At 40.2% G+C, this 24,277-nt stretch overlaps 1 protein-coding gene and 1 long non-coding RNA gene across 3 annotated transcripts; both read right to left on the reverse strand.

The window, feature by feature from the left end:
- Positions 1 to 374: 374 nt before the first annotated feature.
- Positions 375 to 872, reverse strand: LOC117044090. Its single transcript, XR_004426270.1, has 2 exons — positions 715 to 872; positions 375 to 601 (listed from the first exon to the last, which is right to left on the reverse strand). It is a non-coding gene; the product is annotated as an uncharacterized LOC117044090 (long non-coding RNA).
- A 6-nt stretch (positions 873 to 878) lies between these two features.
- On the reverse strand, positions 879 to 24,197 carry LOC117044089 (zinc finger protein 318-like). 2 transcript variants are annotated; one of them, XM_033144508.1, is made up of 12 exons: positions 23,796 to 24,197; positions 19,625 to 19,812; positions 14,355 to 14,958; positions 12,629 to 14,035; positions 11,350 to 11,449; positions 10,763 to 11,046; positions 8,395 to 8,595; positions 7,869 to 7,968; positions 7,327 to 7,445; positions 4,997 to 6,660; positions 1,840 to 4,843; positions 879 to 1,050 (listed from the first exon to the last, which is right to left on the reverse strand). In XM_033144508.1, exons 1-12 carry the CDS (start codon positions 24,021 to 24,023, stop codon positions 1,042 to 1,044), a joined length of 7,908 nt encoding a protein of 2,635 aa, XP_033000399.1. In that variant the 5' UTR covers positions 24,024 to 24,197; the 3' UTR covers positions 879 to 1,041. The 2 variants fall into 2 exon arrangements, with proteins under 2 accessions (XP_033000399.1, XP_033000398.1); XM_033144507.1 differs by lacking the exon at positions 879 to 1,050 and having other exon boundaries at positions 1,649 to 4,843.
- Positions 24,198 to 24,277: the final 80 nt, after the last annotated feature.

The raw sequence follows: 24,277 nt of genomic DNA on the forward strand, positions 1-24,277 counted from the left end.
CTGCATTTTAAATTAGCATAAACCCTTTTCTTGTTTTTTAACAGTTCACTCATATCCCACTTTACACACACTAACTTTATTTGTGGACCCTGGGCCTGGATCTTTTAAAACATCATGGAAAGAAACCAGAAGTTTTCAAAGCATTTTTACCATTCTGTTTTCTTTTAAAATTGAAAGAACCTAAGTTACACACAATGTTTAACCTGCTGAATATTTAAGCAAAGTTTTATCATAATGCTGCATAATTCATGGCTTGATTTAATTTCCAGTGCGGTGCAAATGGGAAATTAACTGAAGAACCAGCTGTCTGAATGTTCACACAAAACAACAACTTGTAGAACCACTTATTTAAAGAACAAAGGGGAAAATGGCAATATATTTTATCATACTGGGTTTATTTTCAATTTACAGATAAGCCTTTTATATAGATCCATGCAAACATTTACTTCATATCTTGACAAGCTGAGTAAGGGAAAACCTTCACAAAACAGTATTTTGCGGCTCAGGAGTTCATTCAGGCATGTAATGTCTGGGTATGTGAAGTGAATCCAATTCTGAGAGCAAAGTTGAGATCTTCTATTTCTTCTGAGCTGGGCAGCTGCTAAACAATTCAACACAAAGTTACTGCATTACAATACAATGAAATGAAATGTGATTTCAAATCATGTAAGTGACCTCAATATGCAGAGTCCAGATGCTGGGCCACAGCCTTACCAAATAGTTTCCGTCTCCAAAAGTGAGTTGGTAGATTTTTCTCCTTTGCTCAGCGAGATGGTATCCACACACAGAGTAACATGGCATTACAGTCTGGATTACAGATGCAATTCAACAACGTAATTACAAGTCAAAATGCAGAACAATATTCTGCATCATGAAAAACGCAGAACAATCTTTATGCATTTTACATTTTGTGCAACAAAACATGCATAACATTTCAAATAAACTTTCTACTCAAGAAATGTTTCAGCAAAAGCCTTCTTTTTTTCTTCAAGTTCTGAACAGGTGTTCTTGCGCTTGTCACTGTTGCACTTGGAATGTTACTTACAAAAGCTGTGTAAATCAGAAACCATTAAAATAAATAGTCAAAGAAAAATGCAACCCCCCCCCCAAACCTATATATGCCCCAACAGCAATAAACCCTCCAAAGGCCCACGTACACAATGGCTGCATTCCCACAAAATGCCAAACTATTGTTTAAGCATTACAAGGAAAAACTGCAGCAAGCCTCGAGCTCACTTGCTACCACCCTTTTCCTCAAGTAGTCGTGACATTTGGAAACTTTCACTTCCATCTTAGACCAACTGTAGCTTAGCTTGCCTTGCTGTCCATATCCAGAGGAAATGCAGCTAGTCCTAACTATGGTTGGTGGAAACAAGCCAACTTCATATAATGGTTTATGAAGTTTAAGCTTTATGAAGCTTAAGATTAACCACAGTTTGTGTTTCAGACATAATGTGAAACTGTGATTAATGCAATGTTCAAATTTCCTCAGTCACACCAAGGAGAGGTAAAATGAAGTGTGCAAGCTAAAGGTTCACGGTTATGCATTCTGATAATGCTAAACCATGGTTTTGTATTATATGTGAAGGTCAGCTATAGATGAGTAATTGCATTTTAACTGCAAGAAATAGAAATGAAATGTTCTAAGTTCAACAAAAAAATTTTTTATACAATCCAATATGTACAATGGTGTATATTTTTCAGGGCAAATGAAGTTCAGGCTTTAGCAAATATCTACTGCAAGCTTCAAAATATCTAACATGTCAAACTCAAACAGAATATTTACAAAATCTATACAACAGCTACTCAAACATCAGGACCAATATTATCTGAACTTACCAGGTACTCTGCAGAGCTTTCAGTTACTTCTGAAGTCAACTTACTGTTAATCTCACATCTACTGTCATTATTTTCATCTTCCTCTATCTTGTTTAGCTCCTTTGCAGATGCCTGTGTATCATTCTTGACAATGTACAATTCATTGTCACCTGAGCCCCCCACTTCTAGAGATGTTTTCTGTAGATCTAGAAGGAAGGATTCCTTGCACTCAGTTGCTTGGCATTGTACATTTTTTTCACCGCTACTCAATGCTGGCATATCAGATGTGCTCTCTCTGCTAACATCTGATTGCAATACCAATGAAATTGGAGGCATGTCCTGCATTTCGATGAGTGACATGCTTGGTCCAGCAGTGCTACCATTTGATGCAGGAGACACTATGTCTGGGACAATTACATCAGAAACCAAGGAGCAAAATTTATCCTCGTCGTCACCAGATGCTAACTCAACAAAAGCAATCATTTCTGGTTCAATTGTAGATTGCTCAATGCCCAATTCTCTAGTTTTATTGGACCCTAAAGAAATGGATGAAATGCTTTCTAACTTTGGACTCCCTACAATATCCTCATTCAGAATTTCAGATGGTATGATGCCGAGATGTTCACGTTCTACCTCAATATCTCCCAGACTAAAATTAATGGTTTCTATTTCCAGGCTTGGTTTCAAACTAGAAGAATCATTAGGCTTTATTTCTCCAGATTTTGGAGAAGGGATTGTAGAATGATCAAAGTTAAGTTCTGAATAAGTGTTATTCAAGTCCAAGTCACCAGCGACTGAGGTATCCAAGATTCCAGTGTTCATGTCTGTGAATGTAAGGGCTACCTCTCCAAGATGCTCAACACTGATTTCTGTTGGAAGAGCACCTAGTGGTTCTTGAACCAGCTCTGGCTGAACATTGGAAAAGTGAGTGCTATATGTTTCTACAGAACATCTCTCTGCATTGTCATTTAAACTGAGATCAGATTCAGAAGGCCCACACCCATTATTTTTTATAAACATTAATTCTGCACTGGAACTAAGTTCATCATTTGCAGAGGACATACTGCCCAAAGTTTCAGCTCCCTTAGCTTGGGAATCCTTGGTTTCATAGCTTAATGGATTTTGACTAATTTCTTCATGTTTCCCTAGTGTACTGCTTATCATTGTTACGTTAGCAAGGCACTCATCTGACATCTCTTCTGATACTGGAACACCAACTACATTACAATTTTCACCATCGTTTGGTTGAGAACTAGTCAACAATTTTTGTTCATTATTTATACAGGAATTATTAAATTCATCTGTATTTAAAGGCTTCAGTCCAGGATCTATGTTCTGGAACTCTGAAGTCTGTGGACTTTCATCACTGATTGCTGATTCAAGCCTATCAAGGCCCACATTGCCCCATTTCAGATCCAATAATTGTTCTTTGTTGGAACTCTGATCTATCATTGCTATTTGAGGATTTTCCTTATTCACTTTTGAAGATGAGGCTTGCTCCCATGCCAGTGGACTCTGAACATGCACCTCTGAAACCCACATAGAAATGGTTGATTCAGAGCTGTCATCAACTTGCTTATCTTCTGTTATAGTATGGCCTTCTCCCTTAGGGGTATCAATTTGTGTTTCAAATAACCGAGACTCATGTTCCTGGCTAACAACAAACTGATGTCCTGCACATTCTGAATGTTCTCCTCCTACATCTCTCTCACCTAAACTTGTCAAATATGCTTTCATCTCCAAACTTTTACTGATCTTGTTTAATTTGGATTTATCCATTTTCTGCTGGCCTTGTGACTCATCGCTGATGTCTGCGTCACTTGCCATACCAACATCTTCAGCAGTAAAGTCAGTCTCATTTTCTGCCATTTGCATTATTAACTCTTTCTTACCAGGAAATTTAAACTCTGCCATCTCATGCCCCAGAGGTTTATTGCTAACATCTTTTAGAAGAGCCTCTTGGTCTTCTGACAATTGCAGTGGTAATTCTTTATAACCAGGAGATTTATTCTCTGCTGTCCTACACTCCAATGAATTCTGGCAAAATTCTTCCAAAGAAGCATTGCTTTCTGGTAACTGTGTGGCCAATCCTGCTGTCTTAAATTCAGATGGTTTCTTGCTAACATTGTGCTCTTTTAAAAGAGCAACATGGTCTTCTGACTTATGTAAGCCTAATTCCTTATCATCTGGAAATTTAAAGTCTGTTGTCTCAAGGTCTGCAGGTTTGTTGCTAAAATCATCCAAAGGAAAAACACTGCTTTCTGACAAATGCACTGTTAGTTCTTTATCGTCAGGAGATTTAACGTCTGTTGTCTTAAGGCCTGTGGGCTTGTTGGTAAGATCATCCAAAGGAGGAACACTGCTCTCTGGCAACTGCATAGCAAATTCTGCTGTCTCCAGTTCCGATGACTTCTTGTTATCATGTTCCTGTGACAACTGCATTGCTGATTCTTTATCATCAAGAGATTTAAACACTACTTCCTCAAACACAGATGGATTCTTGTGAAGTTCTTCCAAAGGAGAAGCATTGCTTTCTGGCAACTGCATGGCTAATTCTGCAGTCTCCAGCTCTGATGGCTTCTTGCTAACATCTTCTAAGAGATCAACATGGTTTTCTGACAATTTCATTGCCAATTCTTTATCATCATCAGATTTAAGATCTGTTATCACAAGATCTGTGTGTTTGTTGCTAAAGTCATCCAAAGAAGGAACACTGCTTTCTGGCAACTGCAGCACAAATTCTGCTGTCCCCAGCTCTGATGGCTTCTTAGTGCCAGGTTCCAGTGACAACTGCATTGTTAATTCATCATCATCAGGAGATTTAACTTCTGCTGCCTCACATACTGAGGAATTCTTGTTAAGTTCTTCCAAAGGAGAAGCATTGCTTTCTGGCAACTGCATAGCTAATTCTATTGTTTCAAGTTCAGATGGTTTCTTGCTAACATCTTCTAAAAAAGTAACACAATCTACTGACAACTGCATTGCTAATTCTTTATCACCATCAGGTTTAAAATCTGTTGTCTCAATGCCTGTGGGTTTCTTGCTAAGGTTATCCGAAGAAAGAGGGCTCTTTCTAGGTATCTGTACTGCCAACACTGTTCTTTCAAGGTCTGGTGATTTCTTAATAAATTCAGTTGGATCAGCAGTTTCCATTTCTACTTTGTTCTGAAGGGAAACAGGGGCATTTACTGAAAAATCATTGGATTCATATTTTAATATTGACTGTGCATCTGAAAGAGAGATTTTCTTTGATTCCCCCTCAACACTAGTTTTAAAGTTTTCTTCATAGGCTGCCAAAAGTTTCTCAACTTCAGCATCATCTGTTTCTGGGGTCTTGTCACTTAAAGGGATTTTGCTAACATCTGAAGTACTGTGTATGTTTTGTAGAGTTTCTTGTGAGACAGGCTTGCTGCTTGGTTTGGGATCTGCCAGCAGGTCTGTTTTTTTCTCTCTCTCAACAGGATTAGATTTAATTTTATCTGAAGTTGCTGACTTGCTATCAGCTGGACTCCTCCCACTGCGGTTGTAGAAAATATCATATAGATCTTTGGCATTACCTGCTGCTAGGCAAGAGTTCTTTTTCTCCAGTTTTTTAGCATGGTTTCTGAAAATAGTTGGTGGTGGCAAAGGATGGGGACACATGGGCACTGCCAGTATGTTTTTATCATCCTCAGACACACCAGGAGCCATGTCATCTGCAAGGATGGTTGCTTGTTTTGGTGGCACTGCGGGTGGTGATGGGAATACCATTACAGGTGGTACTGGCAGTGCTACTGACAGCGGTGGTCCTGGTGGCAGTGGAAGTAGAGGAGAACGCCAATTAGGTTTCTCAAAAATACCCAATCTTGTAACTTGCTCCTTTATCACAGCAGCAAGTTCCCGTGCCTTTGCTTGTGCTTTTGCCACAACATTTGCTTGCTCCTGTGCTATTACTGCAGTCGCCTTTGCATGTTCCACAGCTTTTGCATGTTCTACAGCCCGGGACACAGCTTCATGATCAGGTTCCTCTGTTTGTTCTGGTACCGTTGCATTCTCCTGTGAACCCTTTAAAACTACTACTTCTCCCCCAAAAGCTTTTGAAATAATATCAGGAGGTAGTACAAGTTCTGGATTACCCTCTTTTACAACAGGAAGTGGCTTAGTGCTAGCACCAGAGGATTTTATAGACAAGAAAGTATTCAAAGGTGCAGGCTTGCTTACTGTTGCTGTTGCAGACTTTCTGAGAACCATCATGGGGGCTGGTAAATTGGGCCTGATTTTTGCTTGTGATGATGTTGAAACAACTGGTGTCCAGGGACTTGTGTGTGGGATAACAGTTTTCCCAGACAATTTAATTGCAATTGGCTTTGAATTTGGTTTTCCAGATTGTGATTTGCTTTCTTTATCTTTACTTTCCTCAAAACTCTCCTCCTTGGAGACAGTTACATCTTTGCCTTGATTTTTTTCATTTCTCTCAGTCTTCCTCCAGCTGAACTTTCCAAAAGATGACATTCTTGACTCCTTTGGTCGTTCCTCTTTTTTCCCTTCCTTCTTTTCAACCTCTTTGTCATCTTTCTTCAATTTAAGCTTAGCCCCGGATTTCTGGCCATTAGAGACTCCTTTCCTTTTATTAGACTCATTTTCATTCTCCCCATCTCCTACTTCTTTGGAATTCTTTGGTTCCTCTTTACTTTTTGGTTCCTCTTTCCTTGCCACTTTCACGGCTTTTTCATCTCTCTCTTCTTTTTGCTTTTCACACAGCTTCCGTTTCAACCGGCGTTCTGTTTCTTGAATCACAGACAATCCTGCCTGACGGTCAATGTTCCTTCTCTCTTCATAGAGTGGATTTTCATCCACATATTTCTGTGAAGACAAGGAAAGGTTTCAGTGCTGTTACTTAATGTGAAATTTCAGTAGTGGTACAGGTTTATCTTAGTTAATATTTTATCTTCCTCATCACCACCCCACTACTAATCATACTTGCTGAGAAATGCAAGAGGGAGGAGAAAGAGTGGTTTTCCTAGATAATTATTGTTCAGAATATCTACATTAGCAAAGCTCAGTCGGTATAGCATGAGACACTCTCAAGATCATAAGTTCGAGCCCCACTTGGCAAAAGATTCCTGCATTCCAGGGGGATGAACTAGATGGCCCTTGTTGTCCCTTCCAACTCTACACTTTTATGATTATATAATGTAATATGAGAAAAGCTTTATTCCAATGAGGTGACAAAACCTCAGCATAAAACAAATCTAGTACAGTAAACTACAGTACAGTATTTCAGTAACACACAACCAAAGTGTCAACTGGAAATACAGCCCAACAATACTATCTACAGAGACTCAGAAAGATAAGAAGTCCTTCCCAGCTCTACCTGGAGATGCCAGGGACAGAATTCAGAACCTTTTGCCTATTAAGTACATGTCATGCCACTTAGCTATACCTTCTCCTCCCTTTTACAACAGAAGACATGTTCAATAAGATGACTTTTAAACATTTTTATTCAAAACAAATACTCCAGGTACTGACCTTATATTTCTCATTATGTGGATTATTTTTCACATGTTGTTCTGCTGATATCTGATCTCCAAAAAAATCTTGGCACAGCTGACAGTAATATCCAGTGACTGGGATTAGAAATTCAGAACCTGAAATGCCGCCGAAAACCATCAATCACAGAAATTGATAGTAAGACACACTACAGCTTTGAACAACAAAAAATCCATATGAAACACTAAAAGTACACAAAAAAGCCCTACAATTGAAATGAGCCAGTTAACCATGGATTCCACTTGAAACAAACTGATCTGAAGAATGGAAACCTACACTTGTTCAACAATTCTTATCACTATATACTTTGTTTATCATTCAAATACAAATTTATGTTGCTTTTCAATCCCCACCTAATTCAGTAAGGGAGAAATTAATGCAGACAAAATAGCTATCAGAAGTTTACTTAGAAGTGACAGTCTTTTGTTGACACTAATAAGACAAAACATTTCTTGGTAGAAGGGCGAACAATCTGGCCCTACTAAACACCACTTAACCTCAAACTATAAAAATCAACTTACCTTTGGCTGGAACTGGTATCTTGTCAATGTGTTTTGTAAGGTTTTGCTTTGTTTCAGTTTGAGTCTTCAAAGCCCAAGGTCTGTTATATGGATCCAAGGTCTATTTACAATGACAAAGGAAATATTAAAATGAGGTCTGCTTTCCTGCTAAATGCTAAAAGCACTGAGGAAACATAGAACTATACATATCAAGTAGGCATGTACTGAACTGTCTCACATACTGACACTCAAAATGAAGCTGTGATTCAAATAGTTACCCTCAGACATTGAATATTTAAGAAAATATAAAAGTTTTTCTGTTTGTTGTTTAAAATATTGATTTCTTAATTTTGGGTTCAAAAAAGAGGGTGTCTTATGCATGGAGAAATACAGTAAGTGACAAACCATACCAAAAAGATTAGGAATTAGAACTGTATTTTTTAAAAGGAAAGTTGATTGACATGTAGTTCTTTGCTTTCTACAAAACATTATTTTACAACTTGGAAGAGCAAATTAAAACACTTAATGAAAACCTGATAGCACACACCTGCCTGTGCTTCTTATTATGCATATGTGTGAAGAAATCAAACATGGTCCCACAGATGGTATTGCAGTCCTTGCACCAGTGGTTTCCCGTGTCGTAATAGTCATAAATATTGATTTCCTGGGAATGCTGTTTGGATAGCTGAAAATGAGATTCTGTAGACTTGGGGCTCCTGCACCCAGGTTTGTCATTAGTTTTTAAATCCTAAATTGGAAAAAAATGAAACATTACTAACTGTGGAATGACAGCCAGTGCCTCAAAACTAGCCTTTAATAGAGACCGCACAAAATATGTAACTATATATCACCTGTCAATGCCCAGGATAATTCCACCATTTCAGTGAGTTGGCATTGCCGACTCAGATGTTGTTCAGTCAACAGGAAAGAACTTCCAACGAGACTCAAGCATGTTGCCAAGGTTGCAGGTATTAAGCAATCAAGGGATGACATCCCATGGAGTACACGGTGCATGTGTGCAGTATGCAAACTTAAGTACAAAATACTTAAGTACAAAATAACCAGCAACTACCAATGAATTCTCAGAAACACTTAAAAAGCCAGTCACTTTGCATACTCTCTCTACATTATATGATACACTCTATATTGTGGCAAAACGCAAGTGCTCAGATTCTAAGCTGTCACTGAAGAAAGCTTGCAGAAGAAGAATCTGGTCTGTCTCAAATCTTGAATTACTGACTCTGCTATTGCATTTAATATACATGAGAAATAGGGTCTACTATATCATGCTGTTTGACTCTTTGATCCCCTAGAAGTATAATATATGTGACAAAACTCTTTAAGTCCACATCCCTAGAAAAGCCTCCCAAAACGAGTTGTAAAGAGTTGCAGGGGAAACATAAAATGCTCTTCCAACCTACTGTAAGAACAGACTGGATCAGGAGACCAGAGTAACAACATAAGATCCTTGTATACCAATCAAGATAGTTTTTTTCTTCCAAAATTGTTTAGGTCAGTCAGTGAAGAAAGCATTATGTTTAATGTTGTGTGCTCTTATCCTCTAGCTCCCTTCTTTTGAGAATCATAAAGAATGCTTTGGCATTATATAGACATCCCCTTCCTCTTCCACTGATCTGCTTGCTCCCACAAATAATGGGCTGTGAGCTCTAACAGCTGAGTTGTCTTTACATGATTATAAGAGCAGCTATGCTGTGATCAAGCCAATGACCCATCTAGCCTAGCATCCTGTCCGTGGGAAGCCTACAAGCAGGATCTGGTTGGCAAAGCAGACTTAAGAAGATCACTTATCCAGTGTTTCACTTTCAGAAGAGCTAGGAAATTTTTCTCTCATAGTTTCCAAGTTAATGAGTGGCAGAAGGGAAAATCCATCCTGATGCAAGAAGGTTGTTAGGTTTGGGAAGGCAACCCAAATTAGAATCTTGTTCCCAATAAATTTTCTTGGGGTTTTTTCTGTCATTTTTGCAGAGACTGTGTCACTCCACATTTGTGATCAACAAGAAAAAACACGCACGCTGTCTCCTTCCAGAATAATTATCAGATTCTTTACATCAAACAACAAAATGCCACAATGATTTCTTCCCTTTTAAAAATGTTTATTAAAGAAAATAAAGGCTATTGCAGGAGCATGAAAAATCCGCCTGAGGTAGAGAATTTCAAGTCAGAAGATAATCATAGCATTATTTAAGACAGAAAAAAACAGAAAAAAACAGGAATGAATCATATTCAGCACCACATAGACTTCTCTCTTTATGCACTTCCTCAGGCTGAAGGGGAGAGAAAAAAATCAACATTATATTATGGGTATTGTGTTTTTAGAAATTTCTATTAATTCAATTTATGTAGGTTTTTCGAAACTGGCCACACCGAAAGCTATTTGAAATTAAAATTACAAGCTCCATGAAATATTCAACATTCATGGTCCTTCAGAAACTACTTGATAACTGTTGTGCATAAACATTCTGATTTTTTTCTACTCTGTAGAATGTCATCAGATTATTCTAACACCAGCCACCTCTTGAAATCATTCCCTCCACTCCTGGACCAGTGGAAAGGGTTCAGGAAAGACTATTACCTCCCTGTCTTAGGCCTTTCTATCACCAACTTCCCTGTGGGAAGGATCTTGATTATTATTTTCTATGTTGATATTGTGTATTGTGTGTTTTTTTTTTTACAAATTTAATGTTACTTTTAAGTCACATGGTAATAATTTCTGACCCCCAAAGTCAGGATACTAATAATAACAAAAAATTAGGTCAAACAAAACAAGTGACAGCTTAACGGCTTAACAAAGTTTGAACTTAATATCGAAGAAGCGGGTGGCAAAAAATTCTTCCAAACACCCTGTTTTTACCAAAAGTGAGAACATCAGTTAGAATCAGCACTTAGAATTTTACCTTGACTGAGTTGGAAGTTCTCTCCTGACCTTTTGCATTTTCTGACTTGTTTTTTTCTGGTGAGTCCTTATTTTCTGAAGATTGCTTCCGGGACTTCTCAAATATATTAATACCCAGGATCTGAGCTACTTTGTCAAGCTCAGATTGTTTCTTCTCTGCAGCATCTGCATGTAACTTCAGCTGAGAAATCTCTTTCACAATGTTCTCCTGTAGTCTGTTCACTTCTATTAACAAAGGGTCTTTGTGTCCATCCTTCTCCCTACGTTTCTTCCGCAGCATCTCCCCTGAGTTGGTCAAAGTAGTGGAGTAGGAAGCATAAGAAAATCATGTTAACACATGCAAAATTATTTTATGTACTTAAAGGTACCCCACACCATTTTGTTGGGCCCAAATGCCAGAAAGTTCTGTCCACATTACTGAATGCAGAACTGGCAATAATCAATACAGGATCCACAATAATTAATTCCTGTTTAGGATAATATTTAGGGGTGACTAAATTAGTAGTAGTAAAAATAATCCTACACTTGGTATCACCACTATAGAGCATCACAGGGGAATATGAGGTATAAAATGAGAGAAAGCAGTACCTTGCTGTTTTGAAAGTCTATCTAATTCAGTCCTGAGATAGTGCAGTTTCTTCTGTCGTGCTTCCTGTTCAGACCTCAACTTCTCTCTTTCCTCCATTACCTAGAAAGTTAACAAAGGAAACAAAGGTGTAAAAATACCCCCTTTCATGGACCAGTCAAAGAAACACTGCAAAGACCACTGGGATGACTCCCAATGCTTTTTCTTGAATTTGAGAAATGCCAATAATCATGTTAAAGTAGCCATGTGTATTAGTATCTGATGCAAATGCATCTCTGCTCAGAGGTTGCAGCTCATTTATTCTATGCTGTATCTATGTTGCTTTTTCAATCAAAATAAAGGTTTAATAATTAAGTACTTTTGCTTTTCTCTGAACTACAGAGGAACTTCTTTGAACTGAGGGAAGGGGCTGCAGATGGAAAATGTTATACAAAAAGAATCACACACCCCTTTCTGCTCACAGAAGCCTCCACAGTCTGAAAGAATCTTCTGTCAAAGGAGGGACACAACTGTATGTTTAATTAAAATTAAGTATGCTTAAGCCCACTGAAATCAATGGGCTGCAGCACATATTAACTCTGTTGGAATGTAGCCATAATCTACTGCAATGTAGTAATATTTAAGCATCCGTTTTTGGAAATATTTGCCTGTTTTCCTGGTGAATTTAGTCTTGTACTAGTTACTATTCTAGAATCTTATTATTTAGTAGATGCTTCTCTTCACTCCTAAATGAAGATACCAAATGCACAAATGCAACTGAATATAAAAAGAAAAGTTAGAAGAGATTTTTATGAGAACCTTGCTAATTTGGGATATTTCGCAGGACTGTGATCTGTTTCACTTTGTTTCAAGAATTTTAAATGCTACTTGAAACACACTAAGAAACTCAACTCAGTAATAAGCTGTGCCCTTGTTTCAAGTGTTTATAATGCATCTCCTGCCACAGATTAATTGAATAGTCAAATATTTTTAAACACTGGGGGCACATTCTATGCCAAAAATTGCAATGTCACATGGATACAGAAAAAAGGTCAAATTGGAAGTACTCAGAACTGCTGTTAAATGGCAGCATCAATGAATAAAATCCTAAATAAGGAACCAATTTTACATCCTATGGCATATATCTGATACATTAACTGCTACACTGAAGGCAGAAATTCTGGTATGTGGAGAGTGGTAAAGTGTTAAGATTGAAAAATAAACACAGATACTCAGCATTCTTATGCCTTTAGATTGTGTGTTGCAAGAAACAAAATTATCAATAACATTAAAAATACTCACCTTTAGCTTCTGAGAAGCCCGATTTCTTTCATCAGATAGTCTTTCTTTAACACTTTTAAGAAAGGGCTGAGAAAACTGAGGGGATAATTTTGAGTAAGTCGTAGCACTAGGGATTTGTACAAGCACAGAGTCATCTCTCTTCATATCAGGAGTCCCTTTGCCTGTGGAAACCGTCTCAATAACTCGGAGGTTGGGTCGCGTGGGATTTGGTGGTACTGTCAGTGTGACAAGCCCATGTACATCTGAAAGTGTGGGGTCAGCCTGCTGAGGAGCACCATACATGGGCCAGCCAGATGCTGCATATGCCATATAGTGTCCATATGCATCATAACCAGGAGGGGGCATTGTGGGAGATGGATAGTTTTGTGGCAGTTGAGTTGCAGTGAATGGTGAAAAGCGAGAAACTCGATACCGGGAAACCGAAGTGGAAGTAGAAGACAAATTAGGAAGAGGTGGAGCCGACGGCATTAGAGATATTGGGGGAACAGACTGTTCTGGTATGGGAGTGGGATTATTTTGCCCTACAGTTACGTTTTTTGTGTGCTCAGAATTTGAAATAGAGGTTATATCTTTAGATGGGAAAGAATCAGAGGGTGAAAGAGAGTGATGCTGCCTTGATTCTGGAGAATAAGTGTCACTACGACTGCGACGCCCCTCCCTAGATTCAAATTTATGAGACGTTATTGAATGACGATCAGGAGAATGAGCTGTTTTCTTCCCATGGAGTTGTTCCTGAGTGCGGGCAGCAAGCTTACCAATTTCAGCCACCCCAATGTCAAGACCAATAGTTTTGAGCAAGTTATAAATTTTCTCATGCTCTGGTCTGGATTCTTCAGGTTTTACAGAAGGATTAGCAGGAGGTGCAGAACTTTCTTTCAGGCTTTCAGGTTCTTTACCAACACTAAGTGTTGGCTTTTGAATAGCGGGGGAATTAATGGTAGAGTCATCTTCATCATCACCATAAAGAAACTTTTCTTCATCCTCAATGTCAGGGAAGCCACGCCTTCTCTTTTCCTGAGCACTGGTAGAATCTGCCATCATACCAAGAATGCGTGAAAAGCCACTCCCATCCTGACTGGCTCTTTCATGAGGAAGTAAGAAGTCATTGTGCCGGTCTTCAGGCTCTGATATGGACTCATGATAGTCTTTCTGTTTCCAAAAACTGCCAAAATTCTGTTCAAAGGGGGAAGTGTTTTGCTGTTGGCCAGAATTTAGTTTCCAATTATGCACACTGCCTTGAGACTCTTTATTTGTAGATTCTGCAACTGCACTTTTGTTGAACTGTTTGAGGAAATTCTCCACCTCAGATGAAAAAGGAGCAATGCTGCTACGCTTCTGCGAAGGATGATGATCTGTAATAAGGGGAGGCTCTTTGACAGAGGCAGAACTGCTGGAAAAGACTTCAGGCTAAAATAAAAAAGAAATAAAGAACTGTCATTTGTGAATACATTCAGTGCTAACTAATAAGACAGACAAAACTTTGATACACCAGGATTGTAGCCAGTGGTTTAGAACAGTTAACAGTCAACTGTAGGAAGGTGTGAAAGAGACACAGCAGTTCCTAAATATGCTGTTATTTTGGCATTTAATATTCCACAACAGCAAGGGTGACCTGGGTATTGTTCTGAGGGTATCTACTCCAGAGATTAAGTAAAATAAGATTTACAAAAAAGCAACAAAGTATAACTGACAGTTTAGTAAGGAGAGAAAAGAATATAGGCCAAACCTGCACAGAAGGATCGTCCACGCGTTTCTTCAAAATGGACTTTTTGGGCATTGCTGGTGCTTTATCCGGTCTATGGAGATACCGAGGTTCAGAAGACTGCAGTGGGTTGCTCCTGTCAGGGATCATATAACGATGTCCAGGCAATTCTTGACTCAAATTTCTGCTCAGCTCCTCTTCTCTTTTTCTCCTAGCACTTTCAAGCTCACGGAAATCCAGATATGGTGGGCTTGGGCTCCTACCAGGACTTCGCTTACGGTAGTTTCGTGTCCCTGGCAAGAAACCCTGAGGCTCTATGCTCATGTCAGTTTGTCTGTCGTCTCTGTCATATCGAGGACGTTTGGGCTCTCGCCCTCTATCCTCTGATGAATACGAGGATTTCCTAAGTAGTACACCATCCCTATCAGTTTCCCTTGGGAGATCCTGTAGATGGTCATAGTTCATGCTATAGTCTGATTGGTGGAGGAAAACATCCCTACTGTGAGAGTCCTCACTATGTCTCATACTGAAAGGACTAGAAGCATTTTCCTCACAGGAGGGATATCGCTCAAGGCTTCGAGGACGTGAAAGACCTCTGCTAAATATTGGACCATCGGCAAAGTCATCCCTGATAAGAGAGGCACATAAGTTACAACAAAGCCAGCAACTTGTAACAGCATCCCCTGAACTCAGAAAGGTGTAAAATGCATGATTCATGCTTTGAAGCCAAGATGGCTGGTTCTGGAGATGCTGCATATTCAACAATACCTTCACCACTCATTTTAGAGGTCTTTATATTTATCACCATGAGACATGCAACATAAACAGAGGGGGAGAGCCAAGACCTGAAAGAACCTTGTTCCATGAGTGAAATTTTGCCCACAGAACTCTGGATTCAACCCAGTATCTTTATTTTATACAGCTTTTGAGCATTAGCCTGGCAGCCACAGGCAACAACGGGGTGCATGCAGGTGAGTGAGTAGGCTGGCAGAGGAGGGACAGAGCATTCTGCTACTTCTGAGCCCAACAGAGAAACCCAGATGCTGCCAGAGGAGGAAAGTCTCCTCCTCTGAGCCCAGCACAGAAACATAGTTCTCTGTCCCTCCTTTGCCTTGCAGGCTAGTAATTTTTGTAAGATTATTTCCAAAATATATATACACCTTAATTGTTTTGTTTTAGTTTAGACAACATAATTTAAAGTTATTCATTCATTCATTCATTCATTCATACATACATACATATGTCTGACTGACCATCCAGGGAAGCACTAACTTCATCAGGATGGAAATAGGAGAAATGAGCAACATAACATTACTTATAAGTATTTTTATACCATGGCTATTATGATTCCTCCATCATCAGCAACAATATTATTATAGAAGAAAACATAAGCATTTTCCCTGCTAGTATTTTCAAAACCTGCTTTCTGAGATTCCCCCCATGCACCCAGCATTTAGAAGACAAAATATCACTGTTTTTAACAGTTCAAAGATTTTTCAATAAAAAGTGAAGTTTATATAATATACTGTATGCATGTAATGTGATTTGTGAATAAACAGTGAAATGTGGTTTTGCTGCTTTCTTGTGGTCTGACATTATGAGCAGCTCATCACAGAAACTGCTAAAATAATCAGACCAAAGTGCCCCAACCTCAAATATGAACTGCCTTTAAAACAGAACAGGAACACCACTTTGACAGGAGCAAATAATATAAATTAAATTCTAAGGTCTTTCACAATCTATTGTGTGCAACTGCAACCAAAAGGTAGTTAGTTCCCAGGAGAATAACGTAGATAATGGCAAATGGGACTCAACTGATGAACTCAGTTATCAAACACAGTGCTCTGGTTTAGCTATAGCACTTAAGCCACTATAGATCCAATTACACCTAAACCAAGTCCATAGGATCAGGATATCAATTGGATGAGTGTTTCAATCAAAATTATGTTTGTTACCAAGATTATGTTGTCACTCTGAACTAGCTACAAACAATAGACAGTGCAAGTATCCTATATACAAATAGTGAATTCAATTCTCCAGCATAGAAATTTACTTAGTCAAAAGAGAAGCACTGATGCACACAAGGCAATTGTCAGCAGGCTCAGGAAAACCCCAAGATTTGTAGAAATACACAAAAGACTTAAGGGAAAAGAATCCAAATGACAACTGAGTATATCCTGCAGACCAGGGATGTCCAACCGGTTGACTGCGAAAGAGGACACGGACCCTTGCCCCATCTTCCATTCGCGCATGATCGCTAGAACAGAAGATGGGAGTTTTTGCTGTTTGTTTCCTGATCAATCTTTTGGCGAGCGAGCGACTTTTCCCTCTCCCCCCTTCCCCGCAAAAAGCTCAACATTTTAGACCTGCCCCTCTAAAAAAAGCTCAACAACTTTGACCTGAACCCCCAAAGGTCAACAACTTTGACTTTCCTCCCTGGAAAAAAAGACCTGAAGTCCTGAACCCCCCTCCCCAAAAAGGGGTTTATCACTGCCATATTCTTTTTCCTGCGAGTAGATTGCAGTCTCTTGGGAGTTGGATGTCCCTGCTGTAGACAACAAATACTGACTCACTGTTGAGGGCCATGGACAGAGAAGGAAAATCCTGAAAACAAGTATAGACAACTAGCACCCTAAGCATCGGCACTCAACTACAGGCCCAACTTGCACCATCCTTGTTCTTATGATTTTGCTGCTGCTTTTTATGTCTCAAAGACTCTTCTGTTTCACAATAAATATCAGAAAAATAAAGAAAATGAAAGCAGCTTCATCCTAGAAATAGTAATTCCTCCAAGAAGCACTAATTAGTAAATTTACAAAATGGGTGCTTAATTCTCTTTTAAACTTCAATTCATTTTCAGAAAGCAAATATTTCAGTTCCGAATTTGCTGTTATTGCTAACCTCTTAGATCAGAGTCCACTAAAAATAAAATGAGCAGGGGGGGAAACAAGTACAGTGGTGCCTCGCAAGACGAAAATAATTTGTTCTGCGAGTGTCTTCGTATAGCAATTTTTTCGTCTTGCGAAGCACCAATGCAAAATAGCGGTTTTCGCAGGGAAAAAGCCCATTGACTTTTTCGTCTTGCAGGGCAGCCTTCCGCTAGCGAATGCCTTTCGTCTAGCGAGTTTTTCGTCTAGCAAGGCATTCATCTAGCGGGGCACCACTGTAGTACTGTAGATTGAACCATTAAAAAGTCATGATTTCAATTAAGGAAAAATGATTCAAAACTAGCTTTGTACTTTTTTGCCCATCTCCCACCATTCTTCTTCAGAAAAGGTTGTGTGAAATTATCTGCATGCACCACACTCCTCAGATGCAGACGTATTTTCAAAACCTCTCGTAATACTACCATTGATGCTAGCAGAAGATGATGTTTTAAATCTATTGTTTTCCATTCTGTGGGCAATAATTTGCACATTCTGCAAGAGTGGTATTCCGGTAGCTTGTCCTGGGTGTTTACTAAATATTCATACCAACTAAGCCCTGTTAAAAGTGATGTTTAGCGATAAGAGTGCACAGACTGAATGAAACACACTTGTTACAAACATACACCAACAGGCCACAATTCACACTACATGTCCTGCATATAAAGAAGGCACATAAATAAATGACCCACCCATCCTATACAGCACTACATGTGAACAAGCACTCAGCAATTTCTTATGATTACCATCTCACTAAACTGTAAATGGTCCACTCCTTCTCCAAAGCTTATTGACAACTCCTGGATCAAAGCAACTTTATTTCCCGCCACTGCAGTCAACGTTGTTGTAAACTTCTCTGAAGGATTACATTATATGTTAACTGTCTCTAAATGATTCCTCCCCTACATCCAAGTAAAAAAATTACTGTAGTCATTTTCCACTCTTAATAATGCAGCATCTGGTTTCACAAAAGCCAGCATGACAGGAAGGAGGAAAAGTATTCATCAGATTTCATAAAAGACACTCTCCTATTTATTTATATATACTGGGAATACCACAATACAGCAGGGAAGAACAAAATTTAAATGTACCCCTCCAGTCAAATGAGCTAATTAAAAAATAACAATAAATTACGCTTCACAAGATTCTAACAAGAGAACACAAACTGCAAAAAGGATTGTTTGGGACTAAATGAAAGCTGTAAATTGACACCTATTCACTTAATTTTAAGCCTAGTTTATACTACGTAATTTGCTTTTAAGATGATATAGGTTAAACAGTAGCAAGAACCTGAGACAGTTACCTAGAAGTAAGCCCAGTGAACTCAATGGGATTTACTTCTAATAGGCTTGCAGTATAAGTTTACCAAACTTGACTACAAAATACAAGCCTGTACAAAATGGATCACTGCAATCACCGTGTCACAGAACTGATATAGATATGGCATGCTAACTGAAGTAAGATCAGCAGCAATGGTACATAGGAAAAATGTTTTAATTTCAGAATATTACCAATTTAAGCAATGGTTAAATAGTCTATCAAAATATTTTGAGATTATTAGCAATTCAGCTACAAAGGACAGTCCGCTGTTACCAGCAACTGAGACACATAAAAACTTTATCCATAGTAGTTCACCACTGAAATAAATTCTCATAAAAACTCAAGAGTGTTGATCTAGTGAGAATCTTGTTGCCTTCAGCCTAGTCAACTAGCTGTTAACTTCCTAATTCATTTTTTTAAATCTTCAACTTTCTCCTTTTCTAATTTATAGGCATTCATAATATATTCCATCACTATCAACAACATGGTTAACATTACAGCAACAATAATCATAAACAGTAAAGGTAAAGTACTCCTGACCATTAGGTCCAGTCGTGTCCGACTCTGGGGTTGCGGCGCTCATCTTGAGTTACTGGCCGAGGGAGCCGGCATACAGCTTCCGGGTCACGTGGCCAGCATGACAAAGCCGCTTCTGGCGAACCAGAGCAGCGCACAGAAATGCAGTTTACCTTCCCACCAGAGTGGTACCTATTTATCTACTTGCACTTTGATGTGATTTCAAACTGCTAGGTGGGCAGGAGCTGGGACCGAGCAACAGGAGCTCACCCCGTCGTGGGTATTCGAACTGCCAACCTTCTGATCAGCAAGCCCTAGCTTTAAGAGCTACCCCTGGGTCTTGGCAACTACTTGAGAGTACCAATACGACGTAAAAGTGAAGAAAGCTAAACATCTCTTAGATGTGGGATTCTTGATATATTCCATCCAATACAATTTCATACCATCTCACAGCAAGTTAAGCGATCATTTATATCACCTATGATATAAGAACTAAAAGGTGTAATTCTGAAAGGCTATTCTTCAGAGGCATACCTGTCCAAATCACTCAGACTATCAACTGGTGAGCCTAGTCTATCAGATACTCTCTTTCTCTCAGGTGTGTCAATGCCGTAACGGTCATTGCCAACTGTGATCCGTAAATTCTGTTCCACTGAAGACTCAGAATGTCGACTTGGAGAATGCCGGCCTGGGGAACGTGAACGCCGGCCCGGGGAACGTCTCTGCAATTGGAGAAAAATACAGTTCCATCATGCTAGTTATTAGGATAGATTATGTTATTGTTGTGAGCTGCTTTGACATCACCTTTGTTGCTTTGAAATGAAAACTAATCAAATTAAATTCAAGGAACAAGCCAAAAACACTGTGAAATTAAGCAATTTAAACAGTGTCAACGCCAACTCAAATCAGACAGTGCACATGAAACTTGCACTCATCTGCACTGAAGGCATCTGTGAACACATGTGTAGGCAATGGAACTAGATTGGTACTTTACCATTAAGAAAAATTGCAGCCAGTGATGTAGGGCAGAAAATATCCCCAGTGATGTTTGTTTCCACAAAATATTCTCACTTTCTTGGAATATATTGTTTCATAAAATTAATTAGTAATAAAATGGATGGAAAGAATAGAGTTAATTTGGGGGCATTTCAAAGTTTCAACAACACTTTTTAGTTAGATGACTGTCCCTGGAAAGCATCTTCTCTCTCACATGAGAGCTACAGAGGACGCTCGAGTTGTGAACGTGATCGGTGTGGGAGGCACATTCGCAACCCGCAGTGCCGCATCTGCACACGCGCAGGCTGCGATTCGGCGCTTCTGCGCATGCAAAAAGTGCGCTTTGGTGTTTCTGCACATGCGCAAGCACCGAAACCCGGAAGTAACTTGTTCCGGTACTTCCGGGTTCGGCGGGGTGCACAACCTGAAATCGCGCAACCTGAAGTGGCCGTAACCCGAGGTAGGACTGTACTGATTTGTAGATTTGTGTGCTCAAGCATGCATGTATAAACAAGGCTTAATTAAAATCCAAACCTCTGGATTTTACCTCTGGATACACACACCTTTGGTTGTGTATCCTTTGGGTTACACACGCGGCAAACCAGGAAGTGCTCTACTGCGCCATGCGCAGTACAGGAATCACCAGTTGCAAATTCCTCAGGCTCCGACTAGAGCTCCAGAATGGATCCCATGCGCAACCAGAGGTACCACTGTAATCCAACTAAACTAAATCCAATCCCAATCAATTTAAGGCACTGAAAAATTCTGATTCAAAATTATCCAGAAAACTCACATAACTGCTTTGCCACAGTAAATGACTACCAGTGAATTCATGTTTAGAAATATGCAATTTAATATGGGTAGTTTTATAAACTCCACCAATGTATCACTTATGCCATGAGCAGAAATAAAACCATAATTGCAGTTTGGGGCTCCTTTATCTAACCTGGAAGTGACTTATGCCCCTCTCAAGTAGGCTACTGTTCACCTTTAAGTTGGGTTTCAACTCCCCAGCTATCACAAGTTTTCAACCTTTCCTTTTCAGAACACTGGGCAGCAAGGCAGCAGTCTGGATCTTCAGGAAAATCTTTATACAGTAATATTACTTTCCAGGACTCTTGCCTGTGTACAGTACAATAACTTTATAAATGGCCTGAGTCAATTTCACTATTTTTTTATGCCACTGAATATTTGGGGAAAGCTCCTGCTCACTTGGTTGGGCTGATCACAAGCAGCTCTGCTCATTCTAAGACAGATCAAAAATGACCAGTAGCAGGTTCTTATTCATACTCTAGGAGAACCTAGAACCTACCAATTTTGGGAGCAAATAGAGACTTAACATTGGGGTGGGTGAAGTAAAAAATAAATAAAACCACACACACTGTCCAGTGCCCTGATGGTTATCCAATCAATCCCTACTCAGCCATCAGTCTGATAACTTGATGAGCACGGAGGTCCCTGCTGGGCTGAGGAATGTGAGGGCCAGCTTGGGGAACAGCTAAGGGCCAGGGCCTATGTGCTCTGTGTGCACATGTGAGTGTGGGTATTCAAGTATGAGGTGGCCACTGGCATGAGGTCCCTGGAGGTCTTGTTAAAGGTATATGTGGCTCATGGGTTAAAAAACAACAACGCTACCCTACCATTAAATGCTTTTCATCTATAACGATGGGAAAGGATTTGGCCCCACACTGCTTACAGCAGTTTTTTCACAAACTTGAGTCCCCAGCTGTTGTTGGACTACAACTCCCATCACCTTAGTTAGCAGGGGTCAGGAATGATGGGAGTCGTAGTTCAACAACAGCTGGGGATCCAAGTTTGAAAAACACTGGAGACTGCCACCTCTAATTTTCAAAATTGCCTGTACCATCTACGTGCTAGGCTAAAAAAAAATCTCTTGATGTCTGCCCCCCCATAACCGATTTATTTCCCTCAGTCAGAGCATAAGTATTTTCTAGTACTGCTTTAAGAGATGGGGTATTAAAAGTTTTCATTATATAAACTTAATTTGTCTAATAGCAATCATAAACACAGTTATTAGAAATCAAATCCCACTGAACATATAGAGACTTATTTTTGAGTCAATATGCTTAGGATTGTGTTATGTTCTGCTATCCCCAACAAGCACAGGAAGATTATAAATCAAAACAAATTTACTAAAACTCTCCTAAGGTTACAACTGCAAAGCAGTAGAGCAGAAATTAAAAGATGATGAATTGTGAGGTAAGCCAAAGGCTAATAGACGTAAGTATTTAAAATTTATTTGGGTTTCATACCTATAAACAATCAGAATAACATTAAAAATCAATTATAAAATATTTATACTTCCTAAATAATCTATTTAATTTCAATATCCCCATCTAAGAAACTGTTCCTCAGATGCTTAGCTGAAATGATTTTCAAACTAGCAGAATTTCTGAAAATAAAAAGCCAAAAGATCAGTCAAGTACTTTGGGAACCAAAGCAATTACAATTGCAATCACTGTCATCATGTGTGTATTTACTCAGAATGACTCCACTGTTTAGTGGGACTTACTTCTTAGTCTGGTAATTTGTGTTGCAGCCTCGTATATGGACAACTGCTTAACTACTTTTCATTCCTGTATAAATATTGCTCGTTTTATTTTATTTTTGTTTATCTTACCTATTCCCATATACACCTGTGACAACAGACAATTATTATTTTCCAAGGGACAGGTTACTTTAGCAATTTGCTGCATGACCTAACCTGTTTATTAACCGTACTGATTTCTCCCGAAATATATTTCAAGTACGTATACTATGTTTAGTTTCAAACTTTGTATAGTCCTACCTTCCTATTCAATCCACAAAGAACTAAGCTCCCACAACCCACAAATATTCTGCTTTTCTAAAAAAGAATAATGACCAAAGAACCTGAAGATAAATTCCCAAAAAACATGTTGGGCAACCCTACCATTAGGAAGTGAAGAGTGTGCCTTAGGCAACTGCTTTTAAGGGTAATGGAAGGGCAATGAATCTGAAGTAGTCTGTTATTGTTATTATCTTCCTACTGCCAGCAAAGGGGGGGGGGAGTGGAAGAGGTTTTTCTGGATTTTCTGTCTCATGTGCCAAAATCACTGAGCAGCCCTGGATACCAAAATCACTGAACCAGCCTTGGATACCATGAACCATAAACGGAGGGCAGGTGTACCACTTGCTCCTCCCTTAGGCAACGTCTTAGGCCAGCTCTAAACTTACTGAGACGTCTTATTAAATTAAATTACTTCCAAGTAAGTGTGCATAGGATTGCGTCCTCCGTGACTTTTTTGTGGGGTGGGGAAAGCCCGCCAACTTTGGCTTAACAACTATGCCTTTGCGGTAGTCCTCCCCTAACCAAAACTGTGCTTGCAGGTACAACTGCTGGGGGACGCAAGAGTTTGCTAGGCCCTGGCCCAGCGATGTGAGAGGTCTTTGTGCACTTCGGGGGCGCGAAAGGAAGGGTCGCCTTTCCTGAAACCTGCAGGACGACAGGAAGAGACCAAAGGGGATATACTCCGTTTGTCACCACTTCGGTGCGTGGCTCAGGCGAGCAAGCGAGCGGCCGGGCAGGGAGCCGTTGCCATGGCCATGGCGGGGGATAAAGGGGAGGGCAGGCTAATATTCCCAAGGCCCGGTCCTCAAGAAGGTCGCTAAGCCGGGCAAATCTGCTCTGAGCCGGCGAGGCTCCGGCTCCCACGGACGGAAACCGTACCCGACTACTGCGGCGCGGGGACGGCGAGCGGCGAGAAGAGCGGCTGCTGGACGGCGAACGGTACCGGCGGCCTCGCGGGGAAGGCGAGCGCGAGCGCGAGCGTGAGCGCGAACGGCGCGGGCTCCGGCCTCGCGTCGAACCAGAGGCACCGGAGCGGGAACTGCGAGAGCCCGAGCTACTGCTCTCTTTGGACCGGCTGGAGGAAGACACGCTACTGGTACGGTGCATGGCGCTGCCGGCGGTGGTAGTAGTGGCGGCGCCGGCGGCTCAAGGAGCCCCGGAGGCCGGCCGCCCTCACTCCTTGCCGAGGCCGCTCCTCCTTGCTCCTGCTGCTGACCATCCTCCCTCAGCACGCTCCATGCGTGCACGCGCGCGCGCAGCGGACGCAAACGCAAGAGCGGCGAGCCCGAGGTTACAAAAAGCTTCCTTTGGACGCCCCGACAAAATGGCGGATAGGGAACGCGGGTCACGTGTCGCGTGCG

The sequence above is a fragment of the Lacerta agilis genome, chromosome 3 (assembly GCF_009819535.1).
Source record: "Lacerta agilis isolate rLacAgi1 chromosome 3, rLacAgi1.pri, whole genome shotgun sequence".
In the NCBI taxonomy this organism is placed as follows: Eukaryota; Metazoa; Chordata; class Lepidosauria; order Squamata; family Lacertidae; genus Lacerta; species Lacerta agilis.